The sequence below is a fragment of the Megascapheus bottae genome, chromosome 12, assembly GCF_031878675.1.
Source record: "Megascapheus bottae isolate mThoBot1 chromosome 12, mThoBot2.hap1, whole genome shotgun sequence".
NCBI classification, from domain to species: domain Eukaryota; kingdom Metazoa; phylum Chordata; class Mammalia; order Rodentia; family Geomyidae; genus Megascapheus; species Megascapheus bottae.
In genome coordinates, this window is record NC_143520.1 from 16,814,822 (window position 1) to 16,834,581 (window position 19,760).

At 37.1% G+C, this 19,760-nt stretch overlaps 1 protein-coding gene across 3 annotated transcripts in view; it reads left to right on the top strand.

Moving 5' to 3' along the window:
- Positions 1–19,760, top strand: part of Grb14 (growth factor receptor bound protein 14) — a 125,656-nt gene that overhangs the window by 81,297 nt on the left and 24,599 nt on the right. For 2 of the 3 annotated variants that reach the window (XM_090342727.1, XM_090342728.1), the window contains one exon: positions 18,417–18,538. In XM_090342727.1, the coding sequence (XP_090198853.1) occupies positions 18,417–18,538 (122 nt within the window). Of the gene's footprint in view, positions 1–18,404; positions 18,539–19,760 lie in introns of all 3 variants that reach the window. The other variant, XM_090342726.1, reaches the window with a different exon arrangement.

Sequence of the window (19,760 nt, forward strand, 5' to 3'; positions counted from 1 at the left end):
TTGTAGAAATTAATATGAAAATATACTCTTAAGTAGATGAGAGAGTGTTTGTAATGGAAAAGTCATTACATTATTGGAACTCTATTAGCTTTTAGCTGCTGCAGTAATTTATCACAAACTCTGAAGCTTAGAAATCTTAAGAATTAGCCAGGCACACTGGCACGGTGCCTGTAATCCTGACTACTCAGGAGGCTGAGATCTGAAGATTTTGATTCAAAGCCAGCCTGGCCACTACAAAGCCCTTGGAGTCTCTTATCTCCAGTTAATCACTACAAAATGGGAAAGGAGGCTGTGGCTCAAGGGGTAGGGAAGTAGCCTTAAGCTGAAGAGCTTGAGACAGCTCCCAAGCCTAGAGTTCAAGCCCAATGACCCACCCCCCCAAAAACCACAAGAATTTGTGGATTGAAACCTAGGTGTCAATGAGGATATGTTTCATTCTTGACTCTTCCACCATTCCTTGGCCTGTGGCTATATCACTCATTTCTATTTTAATGGTCAATTAGCATACTTCCTTTTCTTTCTTCTAACAGTGTCATCTAAGGACCTCCTAGATAATGAATTAAACTTTCAGCAATCCTTAATTTAGCTATGCATACACCCATTTTTAATGTCTATAAAGGTGACATTCATAGGATATTGGAATTAAGATTTGTGAGAATTTTCAGCCTGCCACAAATTGCTTTTCTTTACATGTTAAAGTGCTTTGAGTGACAAACAACCAAAGTCATTTAAAATAATCATTGACAGCTCAATTACTTCCATCAGTTGGTTTAAGCATTGTAAAAGAATTATATTGATAGTCATTAAACTCACTCCCTTTCTTACACAGCTGTTAATGTATAAAAATGTCCCCTTTGATTCCTTGAAGGGTTTATACTCATGGCAGTTATTCCACAGTCAATGTTGATTTGGATATAAGTTTTGACTTTCTCTCATGAAGTGGAATTTTACAGTTGTCTTTAAGTAGTTCTACGAAGAGATTATCATTTAACAGACCAGCTTATGAATAGGATGCATCTTGATCAGTGTTATTCCTTCAACCCACTCATCTCTTAGTTTTCTTAATTTTGTAATATATACATTGAATTATTGACTGTGCTCCCCCTTCTCTTCATTCATCTCCCCCTATCCCCTTGGCCCCATTCCACCTTGCAAGTACCCATTTTCTGGTGCTTATTTTGTTGGGCTTCGTGTTCACTATTTGAGATCTTCCTTGAATCTATTGTATTTTAGTTAATACATTTGTATGTACTTTCTTAGCACCCAATGTTTTATTTATAGGTTTATAGGCTAATTCTAGGTTTCAAGCATGAGAGAAAACCTGCAACCTTTGTTTTCTGGACCTGACTTACTTCACTTAATATTTTCCCCCAAATCTTTCCATTTCTTTAAAAATGGTTCAATATCCTTTCTAATCACCTATGAAATTCCATTGTGTTTATATATAACATTTTCTTCCGCATTTTGTTCATTGAGGGGCATCTGGACTGATTTTATACTTTGATTATGGTGAATAGTGCTGCAGTGAACATGGTTGTACCTGACTGTACAACCTATTGCACTGTAACCTGGTTTGTGATTTATTTATTTGGATAAATTCCCAGGAGTAGGATTGCTCAGCCATGGGGTAGTTCTGTGTTCAATTTTTTTTTTGAAAGATCTCCATCCTACTTTCCAGAGGGACCGAACAAGGTTATATGCCCACCAGCAGTGTAATATGGGTCCTTTCTTGTCACAACTTCCTAGTATCTGTTTGGCCATTCTTACAGGATTGACTTGAAAACTCAGTGTTATTTGGATTTGCATTTTATTTATGGCCAGAGATGTTGAGCACTTCTTCATTAAAAAAATTGCCAGAAATTTGTTCTTAGGAGGACTCATTTTTATAAAGAAATTGGAAAGTGGTTTTGCCTCACCACACCTGCACTCTGGGAATGTTGATGGTTCTTTTGGTGACCACTGCCTCTGGTCAGAACATTAGGGATAGGACCCTAATTAGGATTGTCCCACAATCTCCTTAGGGCTTTGGGAGCTAAGTATCTTCCCATCTGGTGGCTTAAGTGCTGAAATAATGCAGCAGTAATGGTGCTATGGACAGCTGAGCATACCTCCCAGGATAGATGAATTCTGAAGGTAAACTAGACCAGCCAGTCTGACATCCTATTTCCTGGAACAGAAAAGCTTCAATATACATTTTCTCCTTTGTTCCTTCTGACTAATTTAACCTCTACCCTTAATGATCTTCCCAAAGTGTGCTGTTAATTCTCAGTTTGCCCTAACCATATTCCAAACAATTTCATTTACATATTCTGGCAGAAATATACTTACTTAGAAAAAAAATTGAATGCCACCTTTTTTACTCTTATTTTTCTCCTTTTGGGGAGTTAGAAAAAAAACATTTTTATTATAATCATTAGAACTTATCCCTGACAAATAGCTTTGAAGTTCAATAATAAAAATCTATTTTGTAAAATAAATAACAGTTTTCACTGACATCCCTGCAAATTATTTATATTAAGGAATGAAATCCACAAGTCTTTTAATATAAAAGCTTAGAATGGAACAGTGAAATTAATGTCAGCTACATGTGAAATTTAAATATCTGGGCCTCAAGTGATAATTCAAGTATATTTCTCCATTACAGTGTTTGCTAGAAAATGCTGACAGAAAACCAAAAATGTAAGATTACTGACTTGATCTTATCAACCATGCTTGAGACAATGTTTATGAGAGGGCAATTTGGTTGCAGAGCTTTCTTTTGTTATTTTCTTTTTGCTTTTCACTCCAATTTTATATTTAAACCAAGTAGTTCTAAATGTGTATGTAGGATATTAAGAAATTCCAGTTATCTAAGTAACAATTTAAATACCAAGATACCTGTCCTTCCTTAGCACCCGATATAAGCAGATGTATCTTGGAAATTTTGTTGTGGCTTTCAAAGTTTAGAAGTTTCTAAATATAGTATATAGTAGTCAGTCTTATAATGGAATTGCATCATACTGAAAAGAACTAGAGTAAACTGGATTTTGTTGCACACGTCATTATTCAATTAAAATAAAGATCCTGGGCAAGACTTCTGTGCATTCTCTTGATGATAAGAACTAAAAAGCAAACTATTAAAAAAAAACCCCACAACTTTGGTAACCAACTAGTCCGCTACGCATATTGTATAGGAAACATTCCTCTGACCTCTTCTGACTAAAAGGATTATTTTCTATGAAAATAATTTAAAGGAAGGTAGTACTTATTATTATAAAAATATTATTTTTTGTTGTTGTTTTGGGACTCAAACCCAAGGTTTCATGTATTCTAGGCCAGTACTCTGCAACTTAACTACACTTCTTCTCTGAAAAAAATACTTTGTGTGTGTTCTTGTACTAAATCTTGAACTCAGAACTACATGCTCTTGCTCAGCTTGCTCCCAGTGACTCTACCTCTTGAGTCACACTTTTGATCTGGCATTTTAGTGGTTAGTTGGAGATGGAGTCTTTCAGTCTCTTCTGTCCTAGTGGACTTTGAATGACTGAAGTTTTAGGTATCAGCTTTCTGTTTTGCTAGGAATGCAGGAATGAGCCATTGAAGCTCATCTCTAAAAAAGTATGTTTTAAGCACAAAAATATTTCAGCTCATTGTACACCTGAGAAGAGAAAGAATTTGAGAATTAAATACAATTATCTATTATTTTATAACACTGAGTGCTTCTATTTAACATTTCAGAATCTCTACAGAGTTCTTTGTGCCTACATAGTCTCTCCATTGGGTCTTACATTAACTTGGGTAAATGACTTTTTTTTTTGTTTTGCACATTGATTTTTTTTTATATTTTTGCCTTTCCCCATAGTTTTTTTTTTTTTTTTTTTTTTTTTTTTGCCAGTCCTGGGCTTGAGCTCAGGGCCTGAGCACTGTCCTTGGACTTTCTCAAGGCTAGAGCTCTACCACTTGAGCCTCAGCACCACTTCCGGCTTTTTTCTATGTATGTGGTGCCGAGGAATCGAACCCGGGTCTTCATGCATGCTAGGCAAGCACTTTAACCACTAGGCCAAACTCCCGGCCCCATTTTTCCCATAGTTTCTATATAAAGTGAGATTTCCCCTCATGCTCTTTCTGCTTCAAACAGAATGGTAAATGTTAATAAATGCCAATTTTTGTATAATTTTGAAAATCTTAGGGGTTTGGTATGAAAAAATAGATTTAAAATTTTTTCCTTGTGTGTTTGGTGTTCTAGGAGATAAAAAATATGAATATTTGTTATACTTTAGGTGATGACAAGCTTCAGGGGAAAGAAAGAGTGAGAGCAACAGACTATGCTGGAAACCACCAGATATGCTTTAAATAAAATCCTCAGAGGTCTCCTGACTGTCTAGAGAATGCGAAAACACAGCACCCGTAGGTTGCAGTTGGTAAATGGAAGATGTTTCCAGATGGTGGGGAGAGCATTGGAAAGACCCTGAATTAACAATGTACTTGTGTGCAAGAAACAGCCCAGAGGATAGTGATCCAGGATTGGAATCTGCTTGGTGGGCTAGATTCCATAGGGCAAGATACGCCTCACAGTGGGTTTGGAGTTTAGAGTCAGAAGAAAGCAGTGGGAGGTCTTTGAGTTTAAGAACAATTCTTCTGAGGCAGTGTTAAATGTATCTATTAATACATGCCATCATTTACATTTTCACCTTGTAGAACATGCAACAGTTCTCCACTTTCCCATCACACTACCTGCAGCTCCCTGAAACATTCCTTGTCTACCTCTCATTCCTGCTTTTTTTCCATGTTCCTCCTGCCCCTTTCCCGTATGGTCTGTATGTGTATGAACCCTAGTGTTTTCAAGATCCCGAGGCCCTATAATCAAGAGTGTTTTAACTGGTAGTATGGATGAGAATTGCAATTTTTTTTTGCACTTTAGATCACTTTAGTGATCAAGATAAATGTAGTATAGCTCTAGACACATTTTTTGTTAATAGATATGTTATCCTTGGTGCTTGTGACTTATCAACCCACAGCACTGAGTTCTGAAATCAGAATGGGATTTCATGACATTCAAAATCGTGGTGGATTCAGGGGACCAAAAGTGTATTTTCAGAGTGACATTTTCCATGGTAAAACTAACTTCAGTTTTACTAGTGTTTTGTAATCGGAACACACATGTGTGATCACCACTGTTAGTGTTCATAATAAAGTTGTATTTAATATCTGCTTAATAAAGGAGCACGAAAAAGGTGTAGCAACACTACATTCGATGGTAAACATTACACAAATCCAGGACCCTCCAAAGCAAGTTGGTTTCTTTTTACTCTATCAAGAAAACGTTTCTGTGTTTTTGGTGGATGGTTTGTCTCTCTCTTACAGTACATCTCTACCTCTCAAGATATGATATAACTTAAGCTGATTTCTAAATAAATCTTTACCCAGATGGTACTGGGGTTCAACTAAGCTAACCAGATTCACTTGACAACAAAGCCAGATATTTGTTTTGTTTGAGCAAGAGTATCAGGTTAGAAATTGCTTATTCTTCAACCTCTATGCAACATGAATGACAATAGTGTGTTTGGTGTTTCAATGCAATATCAGTACTCCTCTGCCCTAAATTATAGTTATATATCACTGAGGATTTTAATAGAGTAAAATCAGTGAAAACAGCTAAATTTCCTGAATTTCTGATGAGACTTTGAATTGTCTGATTATGAATTATTCCATGATTGGGCCTACTTATATACACAACTTTATAGACATTCAGTTTAAGATGTCACTGTGCCAACACATTTTTCTCTCCTTTCAGAATCTAGTAAAACAGGTTTTGTAAGGGTGTGCTTTGCTTGGCAGCCACTGGATGTCACTGTATTTCCCTAGATGGAGTCCTAGCCTTGGTTGTTAGTGAAAAGGCAGTTGATCAGGTTGGGGGGAGAGAACTTCAGCTTCAACTCCTCCTGAACTTAATGGGATCCATGATTGTCTTGCTCCCATTTTGATTCCTAATTGGAGCCATGGTACAAAGCAGTGGCAATTAACACAGTACCTCAAGCACATACCTACACCTCGGGAAAGAGGAATTAATTGTATTTTTGTATCATTGCTAGAAACAGCCATGATTTCCATTGTGAATATCATTGTGAGTTGCTTTAATAAGCAAAATGAATGACTGGAGGCTTTTAATGAAACTCTGTGTGTACAGCAAAATCTACCATCTCTTAAGGACAGCAGCAGGCTCAGTGTGGAGGCTTGGAGGGCCATAGTTCATGTTTGCCTGCCTCGAAGCAGCTACTGCACTCTATATTTTTTTAAAAAACAAAAGAAACACGACATATTTCCTGTTGTCTGAAGCTGATAGGGAGTTTCCTGTGCTATTTATGATTTACTAGCTTTCAGGATTGTGACCGTCTTCATCACCAGCAGGAAAAAAAATACTGTGAAGCCTTTGGGGACTGGCAGCTCTCTGATGCTTGTGCAGAGAATTGTGGGCCCTGACCCAGAACTTTAGGAAATGTGCCATTCTTGGAGCACTCACAGACCAGAAACATACAAAATATTTACAGGATAAATAAATAAATAAAAGGGGAAGCTCATACAACTAGAACAGCTGGTTTTCCCTTTACATTCTTACAGCCTCTGCTCCTACAAGCAGATCCTACCAACTCTCTCTCAGGTATTATGTCAGCTTGGCTTCTGGGCCCCTTCCTCTAGGGCACTAATGTGATCCATCTGAATACAGACCTGATTCTTTCTGCATTAGCACTAATGTCCTTTCCAGGGTTTCTCTTGCCTGTGACCTGTCTGCCTGCCTTGTGGCTGTGTCTTGCTGCTTCCTTTCAGTTTCCTGCAAGTTCCTTCACATGGCTTGCAGTTTCCTCTTGATTTCCTCACTCATGCTTTTATGGGAAGTCCTTCCCTTGCCAGGCTGGGAATTGAATCCAGGGTCTTGTGCAAGAATTGAATTCAGGGCCTTGTGCATGCATAATGGGGACTATATCTTGAGTTACAACATACCCACAGATCGTTATCTGGCTAATTGCTTTGTAGCTACATGGCTACATTTTAGCCATTTCATTCAGGGAAAAAAGTCCTTTAAAAATAAGATGAAGATGAACACCTTCAGCTATCCAGACTTACTGATAGCTAAGTTAGCCTTACAGTTTGGAGAGGGTAAACTGAAAATGATTGAGGATAACAGTCTCAGCTTTGGGTAGAATTTTCCTGTGCTGGATTGGAGTTGTGAGGAGAGAAACCTTCTTGAAGATGCCCAACTCCTAGGCACACACCACTGCTGATTTGAAGCTTTTCCTTGAGATGATTGGGATTCTGTCTTGCACCATCTGTTCTCACAGATGCTCAGGGGATTGCAGGTCTTAAGTACATCAGAGGGGTTTCTGGTGACACTTAGGAGTCTTTGCAATGACTTGAATTATAGTGAGATGGAGGGCTCCACAATTTGGGTTAAACCTTTACAATTAGACAAAAAGCTTACTCAGAACAGATTATTTATAGTATCAATTAATTAGAAAAGCCAAACTTCTTGGCATAATTGGGGAATAGTGCAAATGTTGGTTCAACTACACTATGGTGTTTTGATTCATAAATGCTTTTGGTCATTGTTTTGAAGTAGTTCTTTTTTAAGAGAGATGATGGCAAATATAAGAGTGTAATGATGCATGGCTAAAAGTAATCTGTAAACATATGTAGTATTTACTATGTTTTATGAAAAATATATTCACAGAGATCCAGACAAGAAACAAGAAGGGAAATTGAGAAAGGGTATATGAGTATTTTTATTGATCTGTTTAAAGATGAATTGTGGCTATTATCTGTAACATTTTCTTTAATAAAAATGTATCATTGTAGAAATAAAAAAGTAAATACAATTTTAAAACTTTTTTTTTCAGTTTTAAAATGTGATTTTTTTTTATTAGAGAATTTATTAACGTTGATTTTTTGTGCCTGTGATCCTAGATACTCAGGTGGCTGAGATCTGAGGATATTGGTTCAAAGCCAGCCCAGGCACTAAAAAGTCCGTGAAACTCTTATTTTGAATTAACCACCAGAAAACTGGAGGTAGTGCTGTTGCTCAAAGGGCTGTTCAGTAGCCTTGAGCTGAAGAGCTCAGGGACAACACCCAGGCCCAGAGTACAAGTCCCATGACTGACAAAACAAACAAACAAAAAAACCCAACATAGCCCTGACAGCTTTCTGAATCTCAAGTTAGGCCTGCCAGCCATCTTTTTTGCTGCTATGACTTCGTTACATGGCATATGTTTATTTGAAATAGGAGGGGAAAAAAATGAGGGAGGGGTGGGGGGGAAAGAAGTAGGGACAAAAACATGAGAAGGGATATCAATGTGTGAGAAATAATGCACCTTCTATCTGGTGAATATAAATGTAACCCCTCTATATATTAAAATAAAATAAAAGAAGAAAAAAGAGTAGAGATAAGGAAGAATTTTGGAAGAGATGGAAGAACTTGCATACCATGCCAAGATGGCATGCTTCTTAAATTACATACAATTGGTAGAAGACATTTCTAAACACTCCAGATATTTCCCCACTCATCTTGAGATGACATGTATGCAAACATATGCAGAAAAATATTGCATTATTTTTGAATACAGGTTTCTATGTTTAGGTCTGAGTTAACACCAATATTGTTTTGATTTGTTGGAGAAATAAACTACAAAGGCTTCACTGACACCAAGCTGAAACATCACAACTTTCTTATTATTGTACTTGGGGAGTCAAATCTCGCAATGGCAATCTTCTGGAGGGGATCCTGGTGGCATTAGGCAATATTCTTAGGTTAAGGAACCTTTTAGAAATTGAGCTCTGTATGATTCTTTGTGTCTGCTCTTTTTGTTTTGCTTGGTCAGAGGCTGTTCATTTTTGTGAAAATAAGATTGACAGAATGCATGTTGTTTCTGCCCAGCACAGAGAAGTACAAGGGCTATTTGTCTCTCAGAGTTTCCTGTAACAAAGGGATACCAAGAATTGTTTTCTGGGTGAATTAGAGGTAAAAGGCACTTTTGTTTCTTCTCTTATCAAGTGATGAGAAGAGTAGGGACTCAGGTTTCTAGCTGAGCCCTATACTGTATTTTCAGTAGATTCAGCTAAGAAATCCAGGCAGAAGGTCACAGGTGAGCACTTCCCATTCTTGGAGGATTGAGGTTTTTTTTTTAACAGACTTTGAAGTTAAATCAACAGTTTCAGAAGAAACTTCTTTCTTTCTTCTTTTCGCTTCTTCTTTTTAAAGTGAAAGGTCCTGAAAATTAAACATAAAACTAGAATTACATTCAATCATCCTTATTTGATAATATTTCTATTACCATAAAACTCGACTGATATATAAAGAACAAAAATAAAACTTCAACAGAACATTTTCATTTTTGGTTAAGAAAGATTTTAAGGCCTTTTTGAAGCTTTTCTTTCATTTTCCATTTTCTTATTTGCTACTTAAAAGTAACTCTAAAAAGCTTTCCTTCTGTTTTTCTAACTACATATTTGACAATTGTAGTTCACTTTCCAATTTCTAGAAAATAACTTCAGGAAGTTTTAAAAAATAGGCTTCATCAATTATTGGTTAGGCAATTAGGGGTAGGAAATACGATGCTTGGGAATGAAATGATTAAAAATGTATCTGTAACATTTTAATAATATGTTTTAATATACTGTTTCAGATGGATTTTATGAAATTTTAAAAATAAGGTCTTTAAAATAATCATGATAAAGTTATGTGAAAATTACCACAGGTCTTTTCTCAAATGTAACTCCAGAAATGTCTGAGTTCATCATGGGTTTTGGACATTGCAACAAGAGTTTTAGTTGTAGGATTAATATTCTTGCTATCTTTTTTTTAAAAGTGTGAATTATTTAGAAGGATTTCTTTGGTGACAAAAATTAGCATGGCTTAGAGGAGAGTCAAGAGTTTATTAGAAGCCATCTGGTCTATATTGCTCTTCCTTTTTTCCTGGGTCTTAGTAATGGTGCTCTACAAATAAGGTGAACAAAAGGGAATGTGATCTTCTCCAGTGACTTTTAAGAATTTTTCTTTTCCTATCAAAGTAATCTATCTTATTAGCTTTCATCATTCTGCCATGGCAATTAAGGCCTATATTACCAGGTGTGGTGGTAGTGCACACCCGTAATCTTGGCACTGAGGAAGCTAAGGCAGAGGAATTACAACTTTGAACCCAGCCTAAGATACAGAGGGAGACACTGCCTCATAAGACCCAAGCAAACACTAAACAGCCCATGAACCACCATACATACATAGAGAGTAAGGAGAAATGGGGGGAGAGAAAGGGCAGGGGGAGAGGGAAAGAGGGCAAAAGAGAAGCAGGAAGGAAAAAAGAGAAACCCTGTGTTGTTAGCTATCTAAGTTATCTTAAGTGTGTTTAACAGCTATGTCTCCTAAGGTCATTTGTTTTTGTGTTATTTGTGGTACTTAGTTTGAATGTAGGGCTTTGTCTTGCTGGGAACAAGGTCTACCACTTGAGCCACAGCTCAGACAGATTCTACTTGGTAAACACCTATACTGACTTTACCTTAGTTATAGATTTGTCACAGTTGTTCAAATATAGTTTGATATTTTTACAATCCTTTTTGTGTTTAATGTTTTAAATATAGTCCAAATTCAAATGATCTTTGTTTTTTTTTTGTGGAAGGTTAAGATTGGTATAATTCAAAATTGTGCCATTATTGTCTTTTATACTCAAAACATGCTCATTTTTTAAATTAACTAGGTTGAACACATTTCAAAATAAAAGTAATGAAGACAATGGAAACATGACAACTTCAGGGAAATGAGAGGTGAAGTGGAGGATTTACAATGATGAGTAGCATGTAACAGAACCTGCAGAGGGCACAGGCTTTCCTTTGAGCTGGAACTTGCTCCCAGGCGGGGGTGGTACCCTGCTGGAGACAGACTATGCACTTGGAGGTCATACTGCCACACTGGCTGCCAATCAATCTGGGTAGGGTGACTATTCTGAACCACAGCTTCTGTTTGTAAAATGGACATATAGGTTGCTACTTAGGTTATATTAACTTTTCAGGATGCTGTAACTCATTACCACAAACCTGAATTCAGCAACAGAAGTGTGCACTGTCACACAGTTCTGGGAGACTCTAGGAATATTCCTTGCCTCTTTGAGCTTCAGGTGCTGCTGGCACGTCATAGTTTGTTGTGGCACCACTTGAATCTGCCTCTCCGATACCTGAACTACTTTGCATTCTCTTGGCTATGCCAGATCCCCTTCTGCTCTTCTCATAAAAGGATGCTTGTGATTGATTGCACAATCAATTATATCTTCTCCAACTCAGTATTCTCAATTCAATGATACCTTTGTCACACATATAAGGTAACATTTGTAGGTTCTAGGAATGAAGACCTGATATCTTTCTTCATGTATTCATTTGTGTGCTTGTACCAGGGATTGAATTGGGGGCCTTGTGATCTGGCTGGATCTTTACACTTATGGTTGGCACACTACCATGTGCGTTATGCCTCAAGTGCAGGAGTTCACTGGTTAATTAGAGATGGAATTTTGCAGACTTACCTGCCTGGACTGGCTTCAAACTGAGATCCTCAGATCTCATCATCCTAAGTAGCTAGGATTACAGGTGTGAGCTACCAGCACCCTGCTGAGGATTTGCTATCTATTTGTGGGAATTATTCAGCTTATTTAGGTATTATTAAAGTAAAATAAAGCAGTGAAATGCTCTCAGATTAAGACATGCAGTGTTGTAACCTCCTTTGTTTCTGTAACTGGAAGAAGATTCTGATTCAGAGTCTGTCATGCATTTTGACAACAGAGAATTTAATCTTTCACTGTTGGATGTCTGGGTTATTTCAGCTTTATTGGAGTAAATTATTCAAGTTCCATCACCGAGATGCACTCAGGTTTGAGACATGCATAGCTGAAAGTTGAGCCATGCCTTCCTCTTTCCAACACGCTGGCGCAGTATTCAAGTCTAAAGTGAGGTATTGATAATTCTTATCCAGCAGTTCTCTTAATATTCTGGAAGCTTGCTCCTTTAAAGCCTACTGCCTGAAGCATAAAGCCCCTAAAGTTGCTGGTCTTCTCTTTACCATCCTCCCATGTCCCCCCATGGGGAACTTAACTCTGTGGTCTCCCCCTCTGCATATTTGGAACGCTATCAACTTGACATTACATTCAGCTATTGCCTCTCACTTCTTGATGATATAAAATGTCAAGGCTGTGGTTAAGCCACACAGCACCTGTAAACTTTTCTAGCGTTTCATCACCCAGAAAGCATTCCCATTGTGGAAAGAAGCAGGGTAGGAAATTACTGGGTACTGCATCATCCTGGCACTATCCAGTTCCCACACAATTTCCACTCTACCCCCATTAACCCCTTAACTAACTCTTTTCCCAGGAAACCAAGACTAGATTGATGGAAGATTGGTTCAAGCATGATTCTTTTTCAGCAATTATGTTTGCTAAAGTTTGATAAAGTCTACTTTTAGAGATTGAAAAGTCAAGAAAATGCCTTTGACATTTTTTTCTGTCAGTATACTGTAGTTTTGGAGAACAAAACATGGGCTCTTTTCCTCGGTGATAGAAAAAAAATAATTAGGGTGAGGGAACTCAGGTTGGCAAAGCAAGAAAGCAAGAATCTTGATTAATAACTTTGAAATTTTATCACTGCAATTGCAAAGAACATAGGTATAATATGCAAAACAAAGTGCATTTACTTATTGGTACCTGTGTTTTACAAGATTAAAGTGCCATCATGGTTTGAGTGAGAAGTAGACAGAAGCAAGGATCAAAAGTTTATCAAGGGCCAGGATTGTGGCCTAGTGGTAGAGTAGGCACTAGCATTTACAAAGCCCTGGGCTCCATTCCTTGGTACCACATATACAGAAAAAGGTAGAAGTGGATCAAGTGGCTCAAGTGGTAGAGTAGTAGCCTTGAGAGAGCTCAAGGACAATGTCCAGGTTCTGAGTTCGAGCCCCAGTACTGGCAAAAGAAAAGTTTATCAAGGATACAGCTTCACTCTCTTAGTCTCAGAGTTTATCTCCCCTCCTTTTTCATTACTGAATGCTTCCAAGGGCTGATACTGAGGCCATCGCCTCATCTTTAAGTGCTTTTCTTTCATACTCATATCTGATTTTCAGCTAGGCCTGAATTATATATATTACATAATAAATTATATATATGTGTAAATATATGTATATATCTTTCAAATCAGTTCAGCTCCCCACTGAACAATGAATATGAGCTCATTCGTGTTGAATAAACTGTTCAATACATTGTATCAGGGAACTTACCACTTACACAGGGAATATGCCAAGTCTTTTCTGTACTGTACTTCCCTCTTCTATTTCATCACTCGTATTTCTTGACTTTTCTCCTAGGACTATCTTCCTTTTCTTACTTAGCTTTAGTCACATTTACCTCATTGCTGTGCTGGGAACAAACCCTCATTTCAGGGTTTCATTCCTATGGGCTTTGTTCAGACCTTTTCCTCATTGAGCTTTCTCTGGAACAGCACGGGAAATGGACTCCTTTCCCCTCTCCTTCCTGCTTTGTGTTCTCCTCTGGGCCTTATTGCCTTTAACATTTATGTTTCACTTATAATCTGGATTTGTCCATTTAAATGAAAGTATCATGAAGGCAGTTATTTCTTACCATTTTGTCTATTACAACATTACAGCACCAAGAGGAATGTCTGATACATTGCAGGCCTTCAGTCACTATTTGTTGAAAGCGTGGAAGAATGAATGAGTTGTAGCTCCCAGATTGATAGATTTACTGCCATAACAAGTAGATGTAGGCATGCTTTGTGGGGAGGATGCATATGAACATAGATGCTCTAGAAGGGTTGCCATGGTAGCAATGCCCACGTTGGATTGGAAGAAGGAGAAACTAGTGGATAAGTTCAGAGGCCATATAAAAAGATGCAGGTCTACACTGGAGGAGCAACAATGGGAACAGAGCTGGGAGTTGTTTGTGAGACACATTGGGAGGAAGAACACCCAACAGCTGTGGATATGAGGAGCAAAGGATATTGGAGTGGAGACAAAGAAAGATGCTATGGTGAGTTTTGCCTTTCAATTCTTTTAGAAAAGATGGCCAATACAACATTAAGATTATTTAGGAAGTGGAAGCAGTTTGAAGTATGTTTTTTTATTGTATTTTATTGTCAGGGTAATGTATAGAGTTACAGTTACATTTGTGAGGTCGTGGGTGCATTACTTCTCATACATTGATACCCCTTCTCATGTTTTTGTTCCCATGTCACTCCCTCCACCCCTCCCAATCATCTTGTTTTCCTCCTTCCCTTCCCTATTTTGAATAAATAAATAAACGGGTATACAATATTCCAGGTACCAAAGTCAGATATATTAACCATTTGAGATTAACTATAAGGGGGAAAAAGTGAAAAGAAATAAATGCACATAGTACAGTAAGATCAAAAATCACAAAGATAAACCTCTTGTTTCCATATCCTAGAGTTCATTTCTTTTAGTCTTATCCTGTATGACCTGTGTACATAGCTTTTGAGCTACTGTGATCCTTTGCTAGGAGAATCTTAGATGTATACTAATTACTACAAATGAAGGAAACTGTGCTGCCCTCAGAAAGAATGACATCACCCCATTCATAAGGAAATGGAAAGACTTGGAAAAAATCATATTAAGTGAACTAAGCCAGACCCAAAGGAACATAGGCTCCATGAAGTATGATTTTGAGAATTGTTTTTCAAATTTATATCCAGATGTACATAAAATTTCTGTCAGCATGTAACTTACTCAGAGAAGACCTTCGCCCAATGCTTTCTGTTTTGTACCCCCATCTCATCACCCTTAGGAGCTTTTTAATATCTTAAGATTATATTATTTTTAATTTAAATTTTATTATCAGGGTGATCTATAGAGGGGATACAGTTACATTCACAAGGTAGTAAGTACATTACTGTTTGAAATTTGTTACCCCTGCCCATCACTTTCCCTCTCCCCACCCCCTCCCAAGCTGCAAAGTTCATTACCAACCTATTATGTTGTAAATATTGCTGTTACAGTGGTTCATCCTTTGTCCTTTGTCTCATCATCTTTTTTTCCCCTTCCCTTCCCTGATTCAAATAAGCAAATAAATGTGTACATAATGAAACAGGTACAAAAGTCAGATACAGCAGCAACAGAGGGTAAACTATAAGGTAAAAAAAGAAAGAGAACAAAACAAAAAGAATAAAGAAATAAGTTTATACATTAAAAGCAATAATGACGAGGACAAATCTTTTGTTTTCCTATCCTGGAATTGACTTCACTTACCCTCATCCTTTAGGCCATATGTACACAGCTTTTGAGCTACTGTGTTCCTTTGCTAGGAGAATCCTGAGGCATACTAATTATTACAAATGAGGGAAACCATGGAGCCTATGTTCCTTTGGGTCTGGCTTACTTCATTTAATATGATTTTTTTCCAAGTCTTTCCATTTCCTTGCAAATGGGTCAATGTCCTACTTTCTGATGGCAGCACATAATTCCATTATGTATAAATACCACATCTTCTTGATCCAGTCATCTACTGAGTGGCATCTGGGTTGGTCCATGTTTTAGCTATGGTGAATAATGTTGCACAGAACATGGTTGTGCTGGTAGGTTTAGTATGGCCTTGTTTCTGGACATTTGGTTAGATGCCTAGGAGTGGGTTATAGGGTAGCTAGCTCTATGTGTAGTCTTTTGAGGAACCGCTATAAACAAGTTTATACTCCCATCAACAATGTAGTAGTGATCCCTTCTGGCCACATCCCCACCAGCCTCTGTTGTTATTAGATTTCTTCATAATAGCCATTCTAACTGGAGTGAGGAGTTGTTTTGATTTGCATTTCTTTTATGGCCAGGGATGTTAAGCATTTCTCCATTGGCCATTCTTACTTCCTCTTCAGAGAAATCTCTCTTTAAGTCTTTAGCTAACCTTTTAATGGGATGGTTGTTTCAATATTATTGCTTCTATCATTCTCCATCTTTCCCCCTCCTATTCCTACAAGTTTTACATGCACAGTTCAGTGGCATTCATAGGCAAACTCCACCTCCATTTCCTCTAGAATCTTTTATCACCCCATGCTGAAACTGTACAACTAAACAATAACTTTTCATTTGCCCCTTTCCTTGGAAACTACAGTGTTTTGGTTCTTTCTGACTTTTGGTCACTCTAAGTACCATATGTAAATGGAATCGCATAGCACATGTATCTGTCTTATTTTGTAACGGTGAAGAGTATCCTAGTTAGGACTGGAACATGGATAAAAGCGTTTGTAGGCACAGATTTCACTTCAAGAAACCTGATAGATGTGATGGAAAAAGAGGAGAATGAATTCTTTTAGAGAGGGATAAAGGAGAGAGTAAAACCAAGGACTATGTGTGAGGAAAGAGACACAGTGAGGGCAGACAGTCAGTGAGACAGAAGAGGAACAATCAGAGTCAGGAACAGAGCTCTGAGTGTAGATGCACTTAACTCAAATTCATCCATATTCATTGGGTACTTTTCAAGAACTTCCTTTCAGATGAGGAAGCGCCTATTTAAGTATGACCTTACTTTCAAGAGTTCAGCTATAGTAGGTCACAGATCACTACCCAGTGTTGAATTTCTAACACACAGATACATTTTAAAAAAGCCCTAGAAACACTGAAAAAAGAGTAGAAATGTTACATTTTTAGTTGGCTTTTCTCCATTTCCTCTTTTGTACTGATAATTAAATGATTACCTCTTTACTTTTCCTTTTTGAAAGATGACACAGAATAAGTTGCAAACTGGTTGCCAATGTCTCTTGCACACAATCCTACCTCCTCAGGAGGCTGAGATTTGAAGATAGCCTGTGGTTTGAAGTAGCCTGAGCAGGAAAGTCTATGAGACTCTATACTAAGCTACTGAAAAACCCAAAAGTCACTCCATAGCTCGGATGGTATTTGAAAATGCCAAGGGACAAGTACCCAGGTTCTGAGTTAAAGATCTATTACTGGCACACATGCGTGTACACACACACACACACACACACACACACACACACACCCTAAAGAAAAGAAAATTGAGCTTAACATGATTGTTTACCCATTTATGTCTATAATACCAGGTACTTGGGATCATGGCGATCAGGAGGATCTTGTTTCAAGGCAAAAGTTAGTGAGGTGAGGTCCCATCTCAACAAACAAGTTAAGCATGGTGGGGTTCAGACCTATAATCCCTGGCATGTAGGAAGCATAGGAAGATCATGATGGACACTGGCTTAGGCAAAAGAAGAATCTATCTGAAAAATTACTAAAGCATAAAATGACTGGAATTATAGCTCAAGTGATTGATAGAGTACCTGGATAGCACTTGCAAGGCTCCATACTGTCTTTCCCACCACAAACACAAAATATGAAGTGGAAATAGCACATGTGGACACTCAAATTGGGTCATCTGAGGAGTAACATGACCAACACATCCAGAGATTAAATTTCACCCTTATCCTATCCTACACCCCACTTGCAATTTATCTTTGTTGCTCTATATTTTAGCACCACAGGCTAATTTTCCCTATTTTGAACATCATGTTAGAATCATGTCATGGGCTTTCCTATGTGTTTGAATCTTCCACATCGATGCTCATAATTGTAACAAAGACATACTCTGGGCTTCTCTAAAATCTGTTCATTCTCTTGGCTACAGGTTTTTGGTTAGTTTCCAGGCTGGGTTGTGCTGTGAGCAATACTGTTGTTAATGCCATCATTAATGCCACTATTAAAATAGAATCTTTGCGTGTTGTTATTTTATCTATTTAAAGTTGCCATTATTTAGTTTGTCTTTTCTATTAAGAGTCTTCCCACCTTTTCAACCTTTATCGTTAATACAAAATAGCATTTCCTTTACATTCACTTTGAAAATGTCAAGTGCCATGAGAAATTGAGCTTCTTAAAAACCTGTCTACTTGCATTTGACTTTTCCATTTAAATTACCTTTTTAAAATTTTTCTTCAACTACCCAGATTATGTGCCTTAACTGCTTATTGAATCTGTCAAAATTCTTTCATCTCTTAATGAAGTGAATTGTTCAGCCTAGGACCAAGTATCTTAATTTGGGCATTGTGATGAATTGCAGAAAGAAGAATAGCTCTTATGTCTCAGTTCTGTTACCAAACTCATGTTGTAATTTCCACAGCAATAAAAACATATTGAGAGTTAGCAAAAATGGTATGGATGTGGTGTTTTTTTTCTTTTCAGATGGCTGCATGAGTATAAAATTAACATTACTAATTCAGAATTAATATGCAGTTCGTATCAATTGGGATATTTTAGGATCAAACTGAAATTTTCTATGTCTAATAATAATACATGCTTCATCTATTTTATATAATTATATGGTTGTATGATTGCATGGTCTGTCTGTCTGTCAGACTGTCTGTCAACCTACTCACAAAAGTGTTGTTCACAGAAAGAGCAATAGAAGACCATGAGCTGGTGGTTGAAGTGGTATCTACCTGGGGAATGGGAGAGGAAAATAAGCTATACTTTAGAAAAAATTATGCCAAATATGAATTCTTCAAGAACCCAATGGTAAGTGAAATCTCCATGAACAGCTATGGAAATCCAATTAATCCATTAGGTTTTATATGAAGAAGAGGATTAGTCAATAATAAAATACAATTCATTTTGATAGTATAGGTAACAATTCTACTCCATTAAATCAAGAACCCATTCTCATTTTAGCAAGCATTAGTCAACAAGATACTAAGAAATCTAATTTAGGGAGAGTAATGATGTTTCCCTTGTCTTTTAGAAAAATAAGACAAAGCAAAATAATGATACATTTTTTGGGGGGGGGAAATTAATTAGTATAGGTTCTCAAGTATATTCCAAAATTTTAGAGCTTCAGTTATTAAAAGATTTAGGATGTTTAAGTAAGAAATATTCTAAAGTAATTGGTATTTATGGGGAGTGTTGGTAGCTTAGCTAGAAATGTAAGATTTACATCAGCCTTTAATCTTCAAATTAATTTTGTTTGCAGTGCAGTCATTTCTAAGCTAAGTAGAAATGGGATAAAAATCAGTACATTATCTAGTAACTACTACCTTAATTATCAGTCTCTTTAAAAGAAAATAAATGTGTGTCACATCCTAATGAAGACTGGGTATCTAAAATAGTCAGAATAGCCTCTGGGCTCATTACTTTAAATTGTTTTTGTGTCTGCAGCTGTAGCATATTTTTACATGAAGTTTGGGATAATTGGATTGAAATGATTCTTTATAAAATATATATGATACACACCATAATAGAATATTTTCAAACCCTGAAAGACCTCTTCCATTCCCTTTCATTTCAACTTATTAATAGAAACATAATGGGATGATCTTTGACAAAAGAAACTAAGAGTTCTAATAAAAATTAAATAGAATTAGACTTGAAGAGGAAAGTGTATTCTTGTTGTGAATCTTTATTAAGGCAAGAATTCAACTCATATTTAAAGAACTGTGGTTTTGTTCCCATTCTTTTTGTTTTATTGTATTTTATTTAAGCAAAACTGGACATTCTTTTTGAAGACACAGGGAGATGTTTTTAAACTTAGGATAATGGTTCATATGATAATATCTGAGGCTATTTTAGGTGTCATTCCATCAATATCAAAGGCCCATTGCCTGGCATATTTGCTGAAAACTGTGTAACACACAGAAAGAATGGACCATAATGTTAGTAGACTGGCTACTGAGAAACCCTGTCTTGTAAGAAATATGGTAGCGTGTAGTTTTCCAAACTTGCCTCATTACTTACTTAATGGAGT